The 17,433-nt window shown below is 46.1% G+C and overlaps 1 protein-coding gene across 1 annotated transcript; it reads right to left on the bottom strand.

Moving 5' to 3' along the window:
• Positions 1-3,003: 3,003 nt before the first annotated feature.
• On the bottom strand, positions 3,004-16,368 carry LOC137915382 (rho GTPase-activating protein 32-like). Its single transcript, XM_068758719.1, has 21 exons — positions 16,280-16,368; positions 15,362-15,455; positions 14,748-14,830; positions 14,446-14,530; positions 11,993-12,079; positions 11,758-11,895; positions 11,540-11,632; positions 11,043-11,165; positions 10,881-10,958; positions 10,054-10,135; positions 9,777-9,926; positions 9,015-9,117; positions 8,545-8,689; positions 8,136-8,218; positions 7,851-7,958; positions 7,532-7,677; positions 7,230-7,443; positions 6,518-6,663; positions 6,280-6,354; positions 5,539-6,195; positions 3,004-5,369 (listed from the first exon to the last, which is right to left on the bottom strand). Exons 1-21 carry the CDS (start codon positions 16,366-16,368, stop codon positions 3,172-3,174), a joined length of 4,977 nt encoding a protein of 1,658 aa, XP_068614820.1. The 3' UTR covers positions 3,004-3,171.
• Positions 16,369-17,433: the final 1,065 nt, after the last annotated feature.

Raw genomic sequence — 17,433 nt, 5'->3', positions numbered from 1 at the left:
TCTAAACTCCATGTGTGCAGGGCAGCTATCATCCAGCAGATCACCTGTCCCTGGGGAGGTGGCAGTGCTTTCACCTTGCAGCTGCTTGGGGTTGGCAGCCCACAACTCACACATCTCATCTGTGGCTCCATACTGCACCAGATGCTCTTCAATAATTTCTCAGACAGGTGAAAGCTACCTGCAAGTCTGAACCTCAAACAGAGCTGCCAGTTCAGAGAAATCAAGCAATTCCAGCTTACTCAAGTCATTTTTTAAATATTTGCCACAGCGAGGCTGTGGCAAATAGCCACGCGAGTGAGACATTTACCCAGTCATTTTCACCCCCCCCGATTGAATAATAAGAATTTAACCCGATCTTGAAAGGCAGCTTGTCTAAAATGTATCACAATGTCCAAAAAAAAAAAGCAGATGGCTGTCGAGCAAGGCAACAATTCTTTCTCTGAAATTCTGAATAATACATGCACGTCTTGCTCTGATCCAGCAAATTCAATAGCCTATAGAAAAAGATTGCTCTCAACGTAAACCATTTGGCCAGAGGCCGTTGTTTTTCCCCAGGTTTCAGTCTCCTATAAATAATTTGGCTTCAACCTTCAAATGCATAAAATTGCAACTTGTTGGTTATGAAAGAGAACAGTGAGGATGCGCTTTGAATGCCAATATGGCGATGAATAAACAATAGCTCGCTGCCTCAGAAGCAATGCAGAGCTGCCAGGAGACATCGCTTTGAGTTCACAGCCTCTCTTAATGGGTTTTGCTACAGACCGAGCCTTTCAGTCAGCTGTGAATGGGAGGTTGTTTTTATCTGAGCTCCAACACTAATAATGTCAAAAAAGCAACAATCGCCAAGACAACCTCCGTTTCCTTCTGATTGTCATCCAGCTCCCTAACGTACTTTAAGCTACGATCAGGCCTGCGTCCATAATGACCAAACATTATCTGCAGAATGATCTGATCAACTGGGAGTATTTGAATCATCGTTCACGTTAGTTGCTATAGTAACCACCACTAAGAACAGAATGCAAATCAATATTTAGGATGCTCTACATTGCTATTAACAGATGCTGGTATATGAGAAGCACAGCAGGGGTCCCTCAACCCCTCTGAGCCCTAACATTTCTTCAGTGCTACAGCGCCACCCGATGGTGGATGGCGTTCTCCATTGAGCTGCAGGCAGCTGCCAACGAGTGGGGAGAGCTCAGAAGAAGTCCAGCTGGAAAATAGAGAGAGGAAAAACACTTTATTCGCTATTCATTCTTTTTTTCATGTTTCATTTTTATTTGTCATAGCGCTCTTTTTCATTTCCCCGAATGTTTTTTCTATCCACTAGAACTGCCAGAATGACCAAGTTGGAAACTATTGTCAGCTCTTGTTGTTGGGCTGTGTGTGTGTGTGTGTGTGTGTGTGTGGGGGGGGGGGGGGACGGGGACCAGTTACTCTGAAAAGAAAACGTGTCAGTGGTTCTGACATTTGAATGCTGTTCTTTGAAGAGGACGTTTCTCCTCTTCCAAAGGCTTGTTTGCTCTTCTTGTGCCTCCTGGTGCTGTAGCACAAGCTACCGGCGCTCTGCCGTTCTCAGGACTCGCCTCCGCGCGTTGGAGATGCCTCGCTGCACAGACACGAGATGCTGCATTGAAGTGTTCAAGGATCAGTGAAAGAAGGATGCAAATGACCTCCAACCAACACCCACCACCGAGTCCCAGAAGTAAAGGTTCACTGTGTTATTTTATCGACTTTTGCCAGAAATCAATAATCTAATGATCGTTGTAACGCTGATATTTGTTTTTCATATATTTGACATTTATTCGGATTACAGGGCTTGGAGTGTTAAAAGATTTGTAGAGTTGGATTCTGCTCACATGAAATGAGCTAAGGCAGACTCTTTTCCTCTAATGGCTAATGGGTTTTTTGGTTTTTGTAACACATAACAAAAATGGCAAACACCGGTTCTGCTTAGCTGTGCTTACAGGGCGAAGAGATGTGCAACAATTTAAGGGAAAAGCATGAGTAGAGCAGGGTCAGTAGCGATACCTCTTGACATGCAATCTCCAATTATCTTCCGTAAAAAAAAAAAAAGCAAGCACAAAATTATTCGACAAACTTCAATTATTGATATATCTTTATTTTTTTTAAAGGCTCACTAAAATAACTCATTTAACATATCTTAACCAAACAGCCTGGCCTACATATTTGTATTTGAAACACCTTTAATATGCGTAAAACATAATTTATGTAAAACACAACATTGTTAAAAGTTCCCTAAAAGAGGAAAAGCATCTCAATTTTGTGACAAAACCACGACGGCGTACAAAATACACTGTTTCACCTAACTCAATGAGCTCGTTTGCATTGACTGCACGGCCAGCATAGTTTGCCATGGTAGCTTTGACCTTAGAAATTATTATGTCAAGATTGAATTATACAATGTGCGATAAAGAAAATCAAGGATAAAGACAAAGACAAAAAGCAAAATTAGAAAGCATGACGTTACCGTTCACCCCCCCCCCCCCCCCCCCCCCATTTGAAAGTGCCGATATAGCATTTACTGTAAGCGATGACTCAAAGCAAGCAGCTTGTCACGGAAAAAAAATAATTGTGTATCGTCAATCACGAGGTTTCATGTACGCCATGTTAAGACAAACGGGCTTCAGACACAGTTATTCTCAAAAGTGCTTGTGGACGTCTGAACAGACCAGAATAGACATCAAATGCACAGTGCGAGTTAGCTGCGTTGTTTAGACGGACAGAACACATTAACATCAAAGCTATGTTATATACATTCCTAAACTTCATTCATAGTCATAAATCAACCTATGTTAGCTTTTAATCTCTTGCTGTTTAGGCATTAAATAAAATATAGAAGCAATATTTTTTATCAAGCATGTCTCGTACCATTACCTTTATTATTTGTTTTATATTTATTTTAACATCTGCAATCAACTCAAATTTGTTCCCTTTGAACTCCATCAAAAGCCATTAGAGAACGTGAGACTTGCAGCGATGGGTGGGGGCGCGTTGCCCAGCAGCAGCCTCACTTCTCTCTCTCTTTTTTTTAGCAGCTTCTGAAGGGTAAACTATAATCTTTCAACACAACAGTCAGTTGGTCTGGCAGAGGATAAAGTGCTGTTTCCCTTTGGCCCCGGTGTGGAATCAGATAAAAACCCGTTGCTGGAATCACTCGTAGACCCCAGCCTCAGATCTCAGTGGAGTGTGATAAAAAACCTCCTGGCCCAGAGCATTGGACAGAAGTCTGTGCCCGTGGGGAGACATACAGCCCTGGCTAGGCAAATACCCACCCCCGGCTTTGCTGGATCTTGTGGATTTAGGTTTGGGGGTTGCATAATGCCCCTCCGTGTGATCGTATAGTGTGGGCTTGACTTTAGTGCTCTGTGTCCTTCTGGTGGGCTGAGTGGAGAAATATCCCAGCTGCTCAGGCTCCAGAGAGGATTTGATGTGTTGATAATGGTGGTGGCGGTTTTCTCTGGTGCTCTGCGACCTCCCCGGCCTCCTGAGGATGCCGGGTTTCACGGCACCCGAGTAGCTGCTGCCGCTCTTGGCCGTCGTTAACCCCTCCTGGTTGTGACCTCGTGTATGGCTTCTGTTATTGTGCTCGACGTTCTTGAGGCTCGGGCAGCCTCTTTCGGGAAGTGAGGGAACTTTTCGAAGTGGTGGCTGCCGCTTGATCTGCATCTCCCCGTGTGGTCCTGGTTCGGCGCTTGACCGCTGGCCGTATTGCTGATCGGTGACCTCCAGGTCGGCTTGTTGGGACCTCGGGGAAGTCGGTGATGTAGCTAATACAGAATCTTGATTTTCCGCCCTGCTGATGGAAAGGAGGCAGGCATTTCCAGGATCTGACCTGCTCCTCGTGTGCATTACGTCTGTGCCCCTTGAGTCAACAGGTGAGCTCGGACTCTCAGTAGGTGATATGGGCAGACATGTTTTTTTAGGTCTGGATTTACCCTCGTGCTTGACTGGCCGATAAGCAAATCTTTCAAACATTTCTGCATCCCTGCTTTCCACGTGAAACTCCCTGTTCATGGGTGGGAGGCGTTTAGGAGAGTAGTTATAGTAATCGGATTGCCTGCTTTCCCTTTTGGAACGCATTGTGTTGGGCTGGCCGTGTTGGACGCCGCGTTGCTGGCCAGCCTCCACGTAATAGCAGGCGCCATCGATTGGGTTAATGTCAAAATAGGGGCTGTAACGATAGTCGGCGCGGCTGTTCTCAAACTGTGGCTGAACCGAGCTGATGCCAGTCTGAATCAGCCTCTGATAGGGCACCTCCTGGCTGGACATGTGCTCGGTATAAAACAGCGAATCAGGCGGCAGGACGTCTGCCCTCTCTGCCAGCTCATAGCGACTAAGCTGAGGAGCATGGAAGGAGCGAGCCCTCCGGATGGCCGGCTGCCAAAGCATCCTATCTTCTGATCTCTGCCATGGGCTGAGGTGGCCACTGATAAGGTGCTCATCGCAGCGTTGATGTCCGTAATGAGGCGGCCATGGGTGTCTGAACCCTAAAGTGCTGCAGTGACCCTCAGAGGACTGCCTGTACACGCCCTTTTGCCCAAACTGGTAGCGCGGTAGAGCTCCTGGCCGAAGGCAGCGACGTGCAGGCAGTCGTCCTGCTTGAATCGGCCGATGATGCTGATGGCGATGAATACTGTAGACATCCTCAGAAGGGCCTAGAGGTGGCTCCTCTGGGTTGTAGAGATGCGATGGGGGGGGCTGCAGCGAGCGCGGGAGGACCTCCTCGATGGAGGCAGGCATGGAGGTCTCTGCCAGAACTGCACGGAAATTAAATATATTGATCGAGTCGGTGTTCACGTACACAGGCGACGTTGACTGGCTGTGAGTGGAGCATGCGGGCTGAGTGGGCGTTGAAACGCCGACGCTCTGACAGGTGGGTTCTCCTCGTGTGACATCTCTGAGCTCTTTTTCCGCTCTGGAGTCGCTCCTCTCCGCGCTGCAATCCTCCAAACTCCCCCAGCCGAGCGGGCTGACATTAGGTGTTAAATTACTTATACTTTCCTGTCCGTCGGTGACCTGCAGCGGCTCAGAGTCGAGGTGAGCAGGAAGGAAATGAACGGGATGACGGCAGCAGTGGCTTCCCATGGGGTTGCGCGCTGACGTTTGCCACTGGGAGTCATTTTGGGAGGGGTCTCTCAGATTGAGGACGGAGGGCCGGGGTGGTTTTTCCTGGACGTGAGGAGCTTCCGCTCTCCGAAAACGGTGGGATGGGATGTCGCCTGTTCTCTGGGCGCCGCTGCTGGCCATATGGGCCGACTCAGCCAGAGCCAAAGCCAACTTGCGTGCGGCACTCGTCGAGGGAGGGTGAGGAAGGAGAACAGACACTGAACTCATAAGTCCAGCTGCTCCTGGGGAGGGATAAGACAAACAACGCTACAGTATGACAGGACAAACAGAGCTATGGTAAGACATGATGGGACAAAACACAAAAGCTTTCATAAGAAACTATAGAATGAGCTATGTGTGCTAAGTATAAAGAGTATAGCATGTGTAATGTTAAAGAGGAGGTGTACTGACCTGGATCAGGCAGGTTCTGTGCAGACTGACTGAGGTCCGTCAGCGCTGACGCTGGGCTGCGGTGTTGGTAGGACGGTCTCCCCACCTTTCCTTCAGCCAGCTGGCCTTCACGCTTCTCCCCTGGGGGAGGCACCGACAGGAGGAGTGGAGAAGAATCAGATGCTCGCTGAACATCTGCTTGTGTCTTAAAAGATTTCTTCCTGAGTTTAGGGGAGAGCGACTTCGGGGTAGCCTCCCTTCCTCCATTGCCGAGAATCGGGCTAATATCTGGCGACTGAGAGCTGCTGATGTTGTTGTTAGGAGAGGAGATCGGCTCCGACTCGCTGGAGCATCCCACACTCTTGCTCCCTTTGTTTCCACCTTTGGTGTGTTGCAGTCCAGGAATAGCTGAGGGTGGGCTGCACTGAAAAGACATGGGGTCAAAGTCCAAACTGGAGATGCCTGCAGCAGGTGGACAAAGATCGAGATCGTCCTCCTGTTGTGGAGGTGAAACGCACGCTGTGCTGTGGCCCCGATCAGAACCAGCGTTCCTATCAGTCAGTGGGTGTGTTCTGTGGTCGCCTTTACTTCTGGTGTGAGACTGGTCATCTCTACGGACGACAGAAATGGCCTGGCTAGTCGAACGAGGTCTGCGAGGGCGGTAATTCCGAGGGTCCCCTGAGATGGAGACAAACACGCACATCAACGCCAACAAAGCAGGGCATTGCCGTGTAGAACGTGTTTGATGTAGTGACCACGCACCTTCTACGTTATGCAAAGAGGTGAGGGACTCCTCGCTTTTGGTAGAGCGCAACGTGCCGCTATCCCCTCTTCCACCTGCAAATAATGTTTCACAATTTATTGCATTCTCACTGATTAAGAGACGGAAAATATTTGAATGCATCTAACATCTAGAGTAGTTAATTTAAAACGTGCAAAAGGAAAGGTTCTCGTGTTGGAAAAAACAACGTTGCTTGTGTAACAGTGGAAGTGGGCTGACCTGGCAGTGCAATGCTCTTTATCTCATTAGGCTCGCTGGGGTGTCGCTTCAGTTTACGTTTCGACACAGACTGGGATTTGCCCAGATGGAAAAAGGAGAGCCAGTTTCCCACAGGCGACTTCTTAGCTTTAGCAGGAGGCCGCTTGCTGCAATAGAAACAGATCAACCTCTGGATCCCTGTTTCATATGTCGTTTCCAAAGTTTCTAGTGACCTCACACAAGCATTAAAAAGATGGGGAGGGGGGGGGGGGGATGGCCAGGAAAAAAACATCCTGGTTTCAAGGTTACAGCTTCAAATGCAGTGAATTAGTACAAAAAACCATTAAAAAAAACCGAACTAATAGATTTCTGATTCAAGAAAAGCTGCAAATTGTCACACAGAAACAGATGCAACCAGAAAATAGTTGTTGTTATTTGTCAATATTCACAGAACAAATGAATGAAATGAAATTACAGTGGAACCTCGGTTCTCGAACAAAAAATGCAGTTTAAAATGCCTCGGAAGTCAAAGATTTTCGGAGTTTGAACTGACGAGTGGAGCCGAGCCGTTTTTTTTTGCAGAAGGAATTATGTTAGAGACCCGAGGTTCCTCTGTAGTTAACAGCTTTTTACAGTAATGTGTGAACTACACTGTACAGCACTACAAAATATGACCAAACACATTCCGAAGCATTGTGACGTACTCAAACAAATTAGGGTTTGAGAAATCTACCTCTCCACTGGAAGCTCGATGACTGTGTGGAACTTGCCAAGAAGAGCTCCGGGTCCCTCCCCAACCTCAATGTAGTCACTGTGGCTGACGCAGGGGGGGGTGGCCGGGGAGCCCAGCTGGGCCTGGGTGCGAGCCTGGGCCTCTTCCAGAGACAGCAACTTTGTGGATGGGGAGCAGACCAGCAGGGACTTGGGTCTGGATAAGTTGTTGTTCCCTGCGAGTAGGTGTTTGGAGATGTGTGAGAGACATAATAGAACCTCAGATTGGGCACAACACTTCACGCTGTATCCCATTTCAGCTACCTGTGCTTTCCCGTATGATGGCACTGAGTTTAGGGCTGAAGAGAGCCTCAGTGTTGTTGAGTATGAACTCCACCACCACCGACTGGATGCGCACTTCCATGAAGGCAGCCGTTCCACTAAAACAGGCCGACTCGATCTGTCTGGACCTGAAACGCAGTTAGGGGACAGCGCAGCCTATTTCAGGGCTCTGGACCGTTGAGACATGCCCCACTTCACTGTCCCTGGGACATCTGAAGCAATGAGTGACTTTGGCCTTACAGCGTCAGCTTGGCTGTTTGCATGGAGCTGCACAGAATAGGATGAATAATGTAGGAGTCACCTGAGGAGGTTAGGCGCCCAGACAATAGCCAGGTTCTTAGTGTGCATGTTAGTGACGGAGCTGAAGGTGGCCAGATGGGAGAGGTGTCTCATGAGGTGCTCCAACGTCCTGTGGATAAAGAAGGGTCAATGTTTATTATATATTTCAATTGAAAATTTAAAAAAAGACATACAAAAGGTGAATAAAAAGATAACCCCCTATTTACATAGAAATACAACAATGTAAATGTAGCAGAGGGCACACAGTACCACTTCTGGCCACCAGGGTGCAACACGGAGCTCTAACCTGTAATGTGGAGGGGGCAGCTGCTGGATGACATTGTGGATCTTGACCAGCCTCTCCTCATCTGTGGCTGCAGAAACAGCCTCCTGTTAGCACAGAGAATGAAGCAGTGCATCAACGCTGGGCTGATGCTCCCAGCAGAGTAGCCTCAGCCTTCCTGCTCTCTTCATCTGCTTTTCTTTTTGGGCTTTGTTTTTCAGAGCAGCCAGTCTCACTTAATCTGCTATTCTGTTTTAGTGTGCTCGTCCCCCCTGCTGTGCAATGACCCCTTTTTTTAGTACTTAGCCATGGGCTGAAATTTTACATTCCGTATCTAGTTCTTTGATTACCGCCAAGCAAAAGGATGTTACCCTTAAAAGGCTTTACTGGTCTAACAGCCGCACCGATTTCCATTCCCCACCATGGCCCTTACTGAGAATCTGTCATAGAGCTGGTAGGTCAGCAGAGGGTTGGGCAGCTCCCTGAAGTACAGCTTGCACAGGGAACCCACGGAGTGAATGTCCTGTCTGAAGATGTCTCTGGTCAGGTCTGGGATTTGCTCAGAGTCAAACTCGTGTCTGGATGACAGAAATGAAGAGGAAAATATAGAAGCGAGTGGGAGTCGTCCTGCTGCCCATCTGTCATGATGAAAACACAAAAACTAGGAGGACACTGTAACGCCATACGCGGCTTCTGCTGAACGAAACTGAACTGAAACAAATCCAAACATCGCTGCAACCATAAAATATACAAGAAAAATAATAGAGAAGAATGGATTCTATCTATTTGTATTTTTAAAAACAATAAATAACATACAGCGCTGCACCTGTGAGGTTCCCGTCATACAACAAACCATTTCAGGTTAAAGCTTTAATCCGTTTAATTACTGATATGGGTCCAAACCTCAGTTTCTGGATGTTGGAGGAAATCCCAGACAGTCTGTAAATTCCATCCACAACCCCGTGTTTCTCGATGAAGTCTGCGCAGCTCTTCACGACCTGAGGGACTAGAAGACACAGGCGACAGTGAGAGGCTGGAGTTTCTCTTCAGTCGGATGAAGGGGGGTGAATTGGATTCTGCAATTTTGCAAAATAAATAATTACATAAATACAAATAATAATAATAATAATTTAAGAATGCATTTATCATTTTTGCTAATACCTTCATCTTCATATGAGATATTACTTTTGTAGGGGGGTTGCAAGAACCTATTTAAAGTTTTCTAGGAGTCCATGGCATAAAAAAGGTTGGAAATCCCTTATGGGCTTATCACAGGTGTGGTTGGAGCCTATCCCAGGTGACTATGAGGCGGGGTACACCCCGGACACGTCGCCAGCGCATCGCGGGGCCACTCCCCACGTGGCTATACGAGAAACTGACACAGACTGATCTCTCCTTAAAAAATGAAGGGTAAAAAAAAACCCAGCTTTCAACAATCTGAAGATCTATGCTGTTGCTCATCCGGCTGATAAACAGGAAGTAGCCATTCACACCAACAACTCCGTTCACATCAAACAATGAACCACAAATCCGCCGCACAGGCATTGGCTTCACCGTGTTATCCCTTCTTGGGGTATTTCGAGTTTGAAACGTTCCAGTGTAACTTGCCAGCAGGTAAGAATTGCATAACAGAAACTAAAAGAGGAAATAAAAGCAATGATTTACCCTCGTGTCCCGAGTTGTGAAGATGCTCCCCGAGGTCGCAGCCAAACACGCGTTCTCTGAGGATACCTCGCTGCCGCAGCTTCTGGGGCGGCGGTCGAGACTTCATGAAAGTCCTCAGGAACGTTACCAGCTTTCCATGCTTCTTACACACTGATTAAGATGATGCACACACACACTCAGGGACTCACGTAATGCACACATGTAATCAATGCGTCTCACATCACTGCAGCAAGGATTCAATAAATCACGAGGCGGCAGCACAAACAGCGAGAAATACCTGGTTTCGGCACGGAGCTCTGAACGCTGGGAGGGATCTTGTCATTTATCAGCTCGACACAGTCGCAGGGAAAGAAACCGACCTGCACGATGACAGAAGCGTTAATAACACATCTAACGGTGTCACTGACGCACAGTGAGAGACTTAAGAAGGAAATGGTTCAGTCTGTAGAGCGGGTCGTCCAGCGGCCGGTAGGTAAGCGGTTTGAATCCCAGCTCTGTCTGTCCACGTGTCAAAGTGTCCTTGGGCAAGGACGGTGAGCGGGTGAATGCGAGGCTTAATGGTAAAGCGCTTTGGACACCGTGAAGGTGTTTAAGTGCAGTCCATTTACCATTTTAAAGTGTCGTTACACTTCCTGTTGCACCCATTGATATCCAGTCAGGTGGGATTTGTCGTAATACAATAGCAAACCTCAAATCGCACACGACTTAATTAGCTCTCAGTTAGATGAGATGTCAGCAGGTGTTTGCATTTCAGCCACCAAAAACTGTGTCCAGGTGCATTTGATCCACGTATATCATTTAAGGTTCGTGGATTTGCAACAGCCAAGCTTTTAAATCTAGTCAATCTGGATTTTAATTTGAACATGAACCAAATTGCACACACTCGTAGAAGCCAATCCACTAAAACCACCAGACTCAAATGTTCGAGCAGAAGAACCATGCATCCGCATCAAAATTAATTTGGGTCTTTCCCATCACACCAAATTTCATGGAAATCTATTTGGTAGTTTACACAGAATCCTGTTGAAAACCTAAACAAACAAACAAAAAGGCATGAAAACAACCTCCATGGAAGCATTAATGAAGTAGTTTCAGGCGCGTCACCTGAAAACCGTGTTTCCCTCGCCACCACCCTGTGTCTTCTTTTGGAGGCATGTCTATGACCGACACAATGTCTCCCACCTGGATCACAGAGGAAGAGACAGTGAGGACCAAGTCCGACACGGCTGAGCACAAGAAACGACGCTGGGCTCCGTCAGAGGTCACCTCAAAGGTCAGCTCGTCGGTGGCCTGGGCTGTGTAACGTTTGGTGACGTGGGCAGCCGCAATAGCAGGGACGTTGATGGAGGCCTCCTCAGACACCAGCAGATGGTTCCCCTTGTTGTCAATCTGGAAAGAAAATAATGAACTCATCATCGTCCAAGACTGGCACTTAAATCAATGAATATGTTAATGAGGGTGGTTTAATTAAGATAACCAATCAGTAGTTTCCTGATATTTCCTATGGTGTAGTTTAGCTGATACCAATTTAATAATTGGTGAACCAAGAATCCATTATCTCTTGTGGATCATCACCAAAATGTTGTAAACTGTTCCCAACATTTCCTGATAATTTCATCCAGATTCAGAACGTTTTGAGTTATCTTGCTAAAAGAACAAATGGACAAACAGACAGACTAACAAACCAACGCAGACGAACACATAACCTCCTCGGCGGAGGTAATAAATCGATTAAATATCTTCTCTGTTTGTTGTATTGATACCTCCATCCATGTCAGCACTGGACCACAGTTGATCTTGTTGTCAGCGATGGCTGAGAAGCGGGACAGGTAGCTGGCCAGCATCTTTGTTACTGACTGAATGGAAACAAATTGTTGTGAACATTTCCTCTAGTCTGATATTTCCCACTCAACACTGACTAAACGGACTAAATACATCATCAGATAGACCCGTGTCTAAACACGATGCTGCTCGGTGGTACCTCAGCAGTGTCCTTTAACGTGTCGTTTCTCGGCAGCTCGACGAGCTCTGAGTAACGGCGGTCATAAATGCACAAGTGCAGGTGTTTGTCGAGAACGCGGAAGTCTTCGTACGATCTCTTGACCAGCCAGCTTCGGCCCTGACACAGAGAAGTGAGGGGGGGGGGGGGGTTACAAAGTAATTTAAGATATTATTCTACTTCATATTTTCTGGATGTGATGAATGAGTGATGTTACCTGGCAACCAATCTGGATCAGAAAGACCAGCTCTTTGGAGTCTAGACCAGTCTTGGGTCCTTCGTTCTGGCCCTCTGCAAACGTCAGCTATTAAAGAAAAAGACAAGGATTCCCTGAAAAAGAAATCTGTCAAAATGTTTTCTAAGGATTTTCAATGCAAAAAAAAAAACCACACTTCTTTAAAAAATCTGCGTCAGAATCCGTTTATTCGCCGGAGAAACCTGCAGAAACAAGATCTAAAAATCTGAGATTAAGATTTCTCTGAAATAAAAGTACATTTTAGGAAAGCTTCACTATAATTCCCACAATATGGATGAATAATACATAAACTGGTACGATATTAGGGCTCGTAGTTTTAGCATATATCCGGTTTCATTCTTTCCCCACAACAGAGGAAAATCAAAGCTGGAGTTTAGGAGTACCTTGACAGACAAAGGCCCAGAAGGGAAGTTCTGGTTATTTATAACTGTAAGCAACTCATCCACATTATACTGCTGCACAAGACAACGACCTAGTTTCTGAAGGCGCAATGAAAGATTGTTCTTCAATAAGTCATGGAGGAGGATCTGCTTGAAATACGCTCCGATACTAACTGTCTGAATCAAGTACAGTAAGGGTGGAGGATGAAGACACATTCGTACAGAGAATTAAAGATCAACCAAGATAAATAAAATATATATAAAAAAAAAAACAAAGTCTTGCATTACATAAACGGAGCAAGGAAACAGACAAATTAAATCTAGATTTCCAGTCATGCTTAAGCATCACTTCCTGTATGATGCTCACATCTTTGATGCCCACTCTGCGTCGGTGCACAATCACAACACATATTCAGTTTACCTGCCTCTAAGGCATCTCAGACATCCATCTGCAGCTGCAGGAAGAGGGACTCTCTTTGTGTGACGCGGTCCTGGACCTGAGTAAGATCCTCCAACAAGCCAATCCCTGTTTTAAAAGCTGCTCTGGACTCGACTGCGGCCTGACATAAAATACTCAATCAGGAGGTTCGGGACTGCCTCGCTATCACTGCTGTATTCAGAGCAGAAAATATATTAAAAAAGGATGCTCCCCCCCCCTGTGTTGCTCACCCCTTTCCTGCTAGCCGCTTTCCATCCTTTCCCCCTCCCCCCGCTCCTGTACTTTGCATCCATCGCCCTCCCCCCCCATCTCCCTTTCCGTTGCTCTCTCGATTGCTCTCCTTACTTTGGTAACAAAGGGCGGTGTTTGAGTGGCTCAACACAGATTCACATAATCATCCATCATACAGAAATGAAGCTGTGCAAGGTATAAGGGCGAGCCCTCAAAAAGAAGTCTCCTTCGTGTCACCCTCTAGGCGGCGACTGATGCTAATCGGCAGAGGGATCAGGGAGACTGACTGCAGACAGAGGCAGTCTGCTGTCCTTCTGCTGCTCTGCCATTAGGATACATGACACCTGATCAGTAGCTTCCCTTCCTGCTGCCACCGTCTGAATATAGGAGCAGACAAATTGTGGATAAACAAGGAGAAAAGCTGGTCTTTTAGACGATGACATGCAGAACTAAGAGCAAACCTCAACTGATTTCAGAGTGGCACTGAATGTGCACGGGTGTGTGTGTGCAGAAATTCTCTCTTTTGTTGACCATGTGAAGCTTTTCAAGGTGACCAAGGTCACGATGGTGCTGTTTCACTTTACTGATGAAGCCGTCCTGGAAACAGATGTAAGGTAGGCTGGCTTCATGCATGCACGAGTCATGCACTGCATTGGCAGCTTCTTGTTGTAGATAGAAGTCTGTACTGCCCTCTGTTGGCCAGCAGCCTGAACTGCACTGAGATTCACCAGATGTTAAAAGTCATTTAAAGTGACTGAGCGTCGTCCTCCATTAATACCTCTTCAAACATGCTCACTCTTAAACATATGAATAATTAAATACATTCAAATGTTTGTTTTTTCAACTGATGAGAGTCAATCTGTGCAAAATAATTGCATCAAACCCATGATGACAGGATATTTAAAGACAGTCTGCAGTCATGCTTCTGGTATAATAGGGCTATGCTCTGAGCTCAATGCTAGCATGCTCACGATGACAATGCAGGCAGGAAAAAAAAAATCTACTTTCACCTACTTAATATCATGTTAGCACGTTTGTCAATGCTCACCCTAATAGGAACACAAACACCTGCACCAAACTTCATGGTGATCATCAAATATATATTTGGGCATTTTACCATGAACACCATCATTTCAACATGATGGTGGACAAACACATATTATGTGGCTCCTCCTGGTAAAATGATACCCTTATAGATTAAATGTGAGAAGAAGAAGAAGAGCAAGAAGTTCCAGAAGAACAAAGTATTGATTTCTCTCCCATGCTGCATTTCATGACGGATGCATTTCTTGCACATTTAAAAAAAGGCAAACGTGAAACGTAGTGCATGACTGCTGCCGAAGGCAAGTATTTCCAGGACTCACCTGAACGTTGCCAAAGTCGACATTCTCATAGTGGAAATGGGCGCACTCTGCCAGCCTGGGGAAATGACCTTTAGGGAATGTAAGCCTAAAAAAACGGAGCAGCATTCAAAAAAACAAAGCAAAATGGATGGAGGTAAAAGCACAGAGAAAAAAGAAAGACAAATACATTAGGCCTGTATGTGTAGGAGTAGGAGACGAGATGGAGGCTGCTCCTTCTGTCTGTGCCATTTCATAGCTCCTTGTTTCACTAGCCTGGATAACAGCCCTGTTTCAGCTACAGCACAGTCACTGACAGCACCTACTTCTTCATGTTCTTGACCTTCATGCTGGCCGTGCTAACGCAGGAGCGCAGCAGGGGCTCGGCTGTGATGTCATCACTCCTGACCTGCAAAAAGGATGGAGTAGACATGAAAAGATCGCCAGTGATGCACAGGAAGACTGCGAAAGCCATTTATTTGGTAATAAAAGGATGTTATAAAGGGTTAGGGTTAGGCACCCCCCCCCCACATGACTTTATGTGACCGCTGTTACACCAAAAAGCGATGATACTGTGCTGCCCACTACTCAAAGCAATTCAGTAAGGCTTAAGCAAGGCTTAAAAATCTGTTAGAGGCTATTTAAACAACAAATTGCACCCCAAAATGTTTAATTATAGGAAAAAACAAGAGAAAAATCCAGATGGACTGAAAACTCTATTCCGTTTTTGAACTCTTTACCGCACCGCTATTGTAATCCCATTCTGTAATGCTGTTGTAACCCTGCCGACCGCTGTTCATGCATGTCATGTCTTCTAATCTGTGTGCATCAATCAGAAAACAACAAATTCCTAGTTTGCTGAAAAAATGGCCCAGTATGTGTTTTTCTTTTCTTTTTTTTTCCACATCAATGAGTCAGAGTTTTGAGTGTGGGAGTGAACCATGGCAGTGGACGTCTGCTGTTGCTGTTTCTCTTCTGGAAGGTTGTTGGTTCTGCCTTCATCTTCACCCAGGTCAGTAAATGGTGGAAAATGGCTGCAGAAACAGACAGGAAAATCACATGCAAAAGTTAAAACACCTGAAAGGTGATTTCATAATGTTGACATCCGTGCAGTATCGGTGCCCAAATAAGATTTGCAGCTTTTTCAAAAATACACCAGAGGGAGCAAGTGAGACGTAAATTTACAATAGTGGGCCTTGGCTCTCAGTGTGGCCCAAAAAGAGATTCAGAGGGGAATAAAACCAGAGAAAATCTCATTTGAACTGATTTTAATGTGAACAAATACTTGAAGCAGATGAATAACTTCTGAGAATAGCATCTCACACAATAGCAGTGTCAACAAAAAGCCACGGCGTCTTTTGTGCGAGTTAAGGAAAGCAAAGCTCATCTATTCAGAGGACCACAAAGGCAATCCTCCCAGAAGGGGAGTGCTTCAAGAAAAACACACAAAAAAACTCGGCTTGAAAAGTGACTCAATGCATTTGGGAAAGGAGGGCGAGGTTAATTCAGCTCAAGCATTATGAGCAACAAAGAGAGGCAGACGGGCCTTGGATCTGTCACAGTGATTCAGCCTGATGAGATCAGGTCATGAGGTGAAGAACAATGACACAGTGTAATTCATGTGCTCCACAGCGACAGCGCTAATTACATGCACACAGTGTAAAATTACTGGAAATATCATGAGCTCTGGAGCTGATGGACCTTTAAGCGGGATTCGTTTCCCCCCCTCTGGACTCAGCAGTACATTTAAGCTCCGCCCTCCACGACATTTATTCATGCGTCATGTCATCATGTCTCCCGGTGAGCATCTACGTAGCTCCGCGCGATCGTCATCAGCTGACAAAGGAGAGTAGCTCACCGCTGAAGGACGTCACAACTTCCTGGTTCATCCTGGGGTCCTGAGGCAGCATGCTCAATCAACGCGGCAACGACACAGCCAGCCTCCATGATTCCTCCCGACTGCAGCACTCCGCTGTAGAGAAGCACGAGTGGGAGGGAAAGGGAGCGAGTGAGGGTGGGTGGGTGGACGGGCAGTCGAGGAGAAGATGGCAGGAAGAGCTCGCTGAAGTAGCGCTGCGGCCGGACGTCGAGGCAAAGCAGCTCGCACGACTCTCAAAGCTGCAATCCACAGAGCCCAGACTGTTATCTGCGATGACATCATGCCCCGAGTCGACAGCTGCTTCACTGATAATACATGTGAGGCTGAGAATTCATGGTATGTTTATCACTAAAACATCAGCTTCCTTTCAGCGTAGCGCCGACGGGACACAAAAACACCCCCTCGAGAAATGTGATGTCTATCAGAGCAGGTTCAGAGCAAGTCATTGGAGACCAGGCCGGGGGTTAGGGTTCCAGTTTAGTGCTGTTAATACTAACAAATTCATTTCATCTTCTTTTTTCTTCATAATTTGAACAATTAAAACTTGCAATTTTTTCTATTTATATATCAATGAAGGATTTTAAGGAGATTCCACTCAGAAATGAGAAACCTGAGGTCATATTTTCACCATGTGACCTGGTGACTATTAGTGACACACTGCCCCGTAGACAATTCAACCTTTCTTCCATATTTGCTCTTATATTCAAACATCTTCATGTTTTTGAACACAAATAACCTAAAAATGTGTAAAAACTAAATAAATACAAGCTCTGTGTCGTTTTGCTTTTGCAACGACAGCACAGCAACATCAACAACGGTGAACCCTGCACGGTGAAGACTTTGACCTGGTTGCACATTGGACCAGTTGTCGGTTTGTCACTACGGTAACACGCACGCACACACACAGATTCATCAACCAGTCATGTCTTTAGACTTTGTACACAGAGGAATCTTGTGCAAGCGGAGTAAGAGGACGGAAACGACAGCGTCTCGGTTCAACACAGTCGAGCCTGCGAGTCAACGCAGCTCATGACTTCACCGACTGACACCACCCACAGATTATATTTTAATCTAGTCTTTTTGTCTTGAGTTTTCACATTCACCATTCTATTTTTGTACTTTTAATATATCAA

Source organism: Brachionichthys hirsutus, unplaced genomic scaffold, assembly GCF_040956055.1.
Source record: "Brachionichthys hirsutus isolate HB-005 unplaced genomic scaffold, CSIRO-AGI_Bhir_v1 contig_992, whole genome shotgun sequence".
Classification (NCBI taxonomy): domain Eukaryota; kingdom Metazoa; phylum Chordata; class Actinopteri; order Lophiiformes; family Brachionichthyidae; genus Brachionichthys; species Brachionichthys hirsutus.
This window is presented reverse-complemented; position numbering and strand designations above follow the sequence as displayed.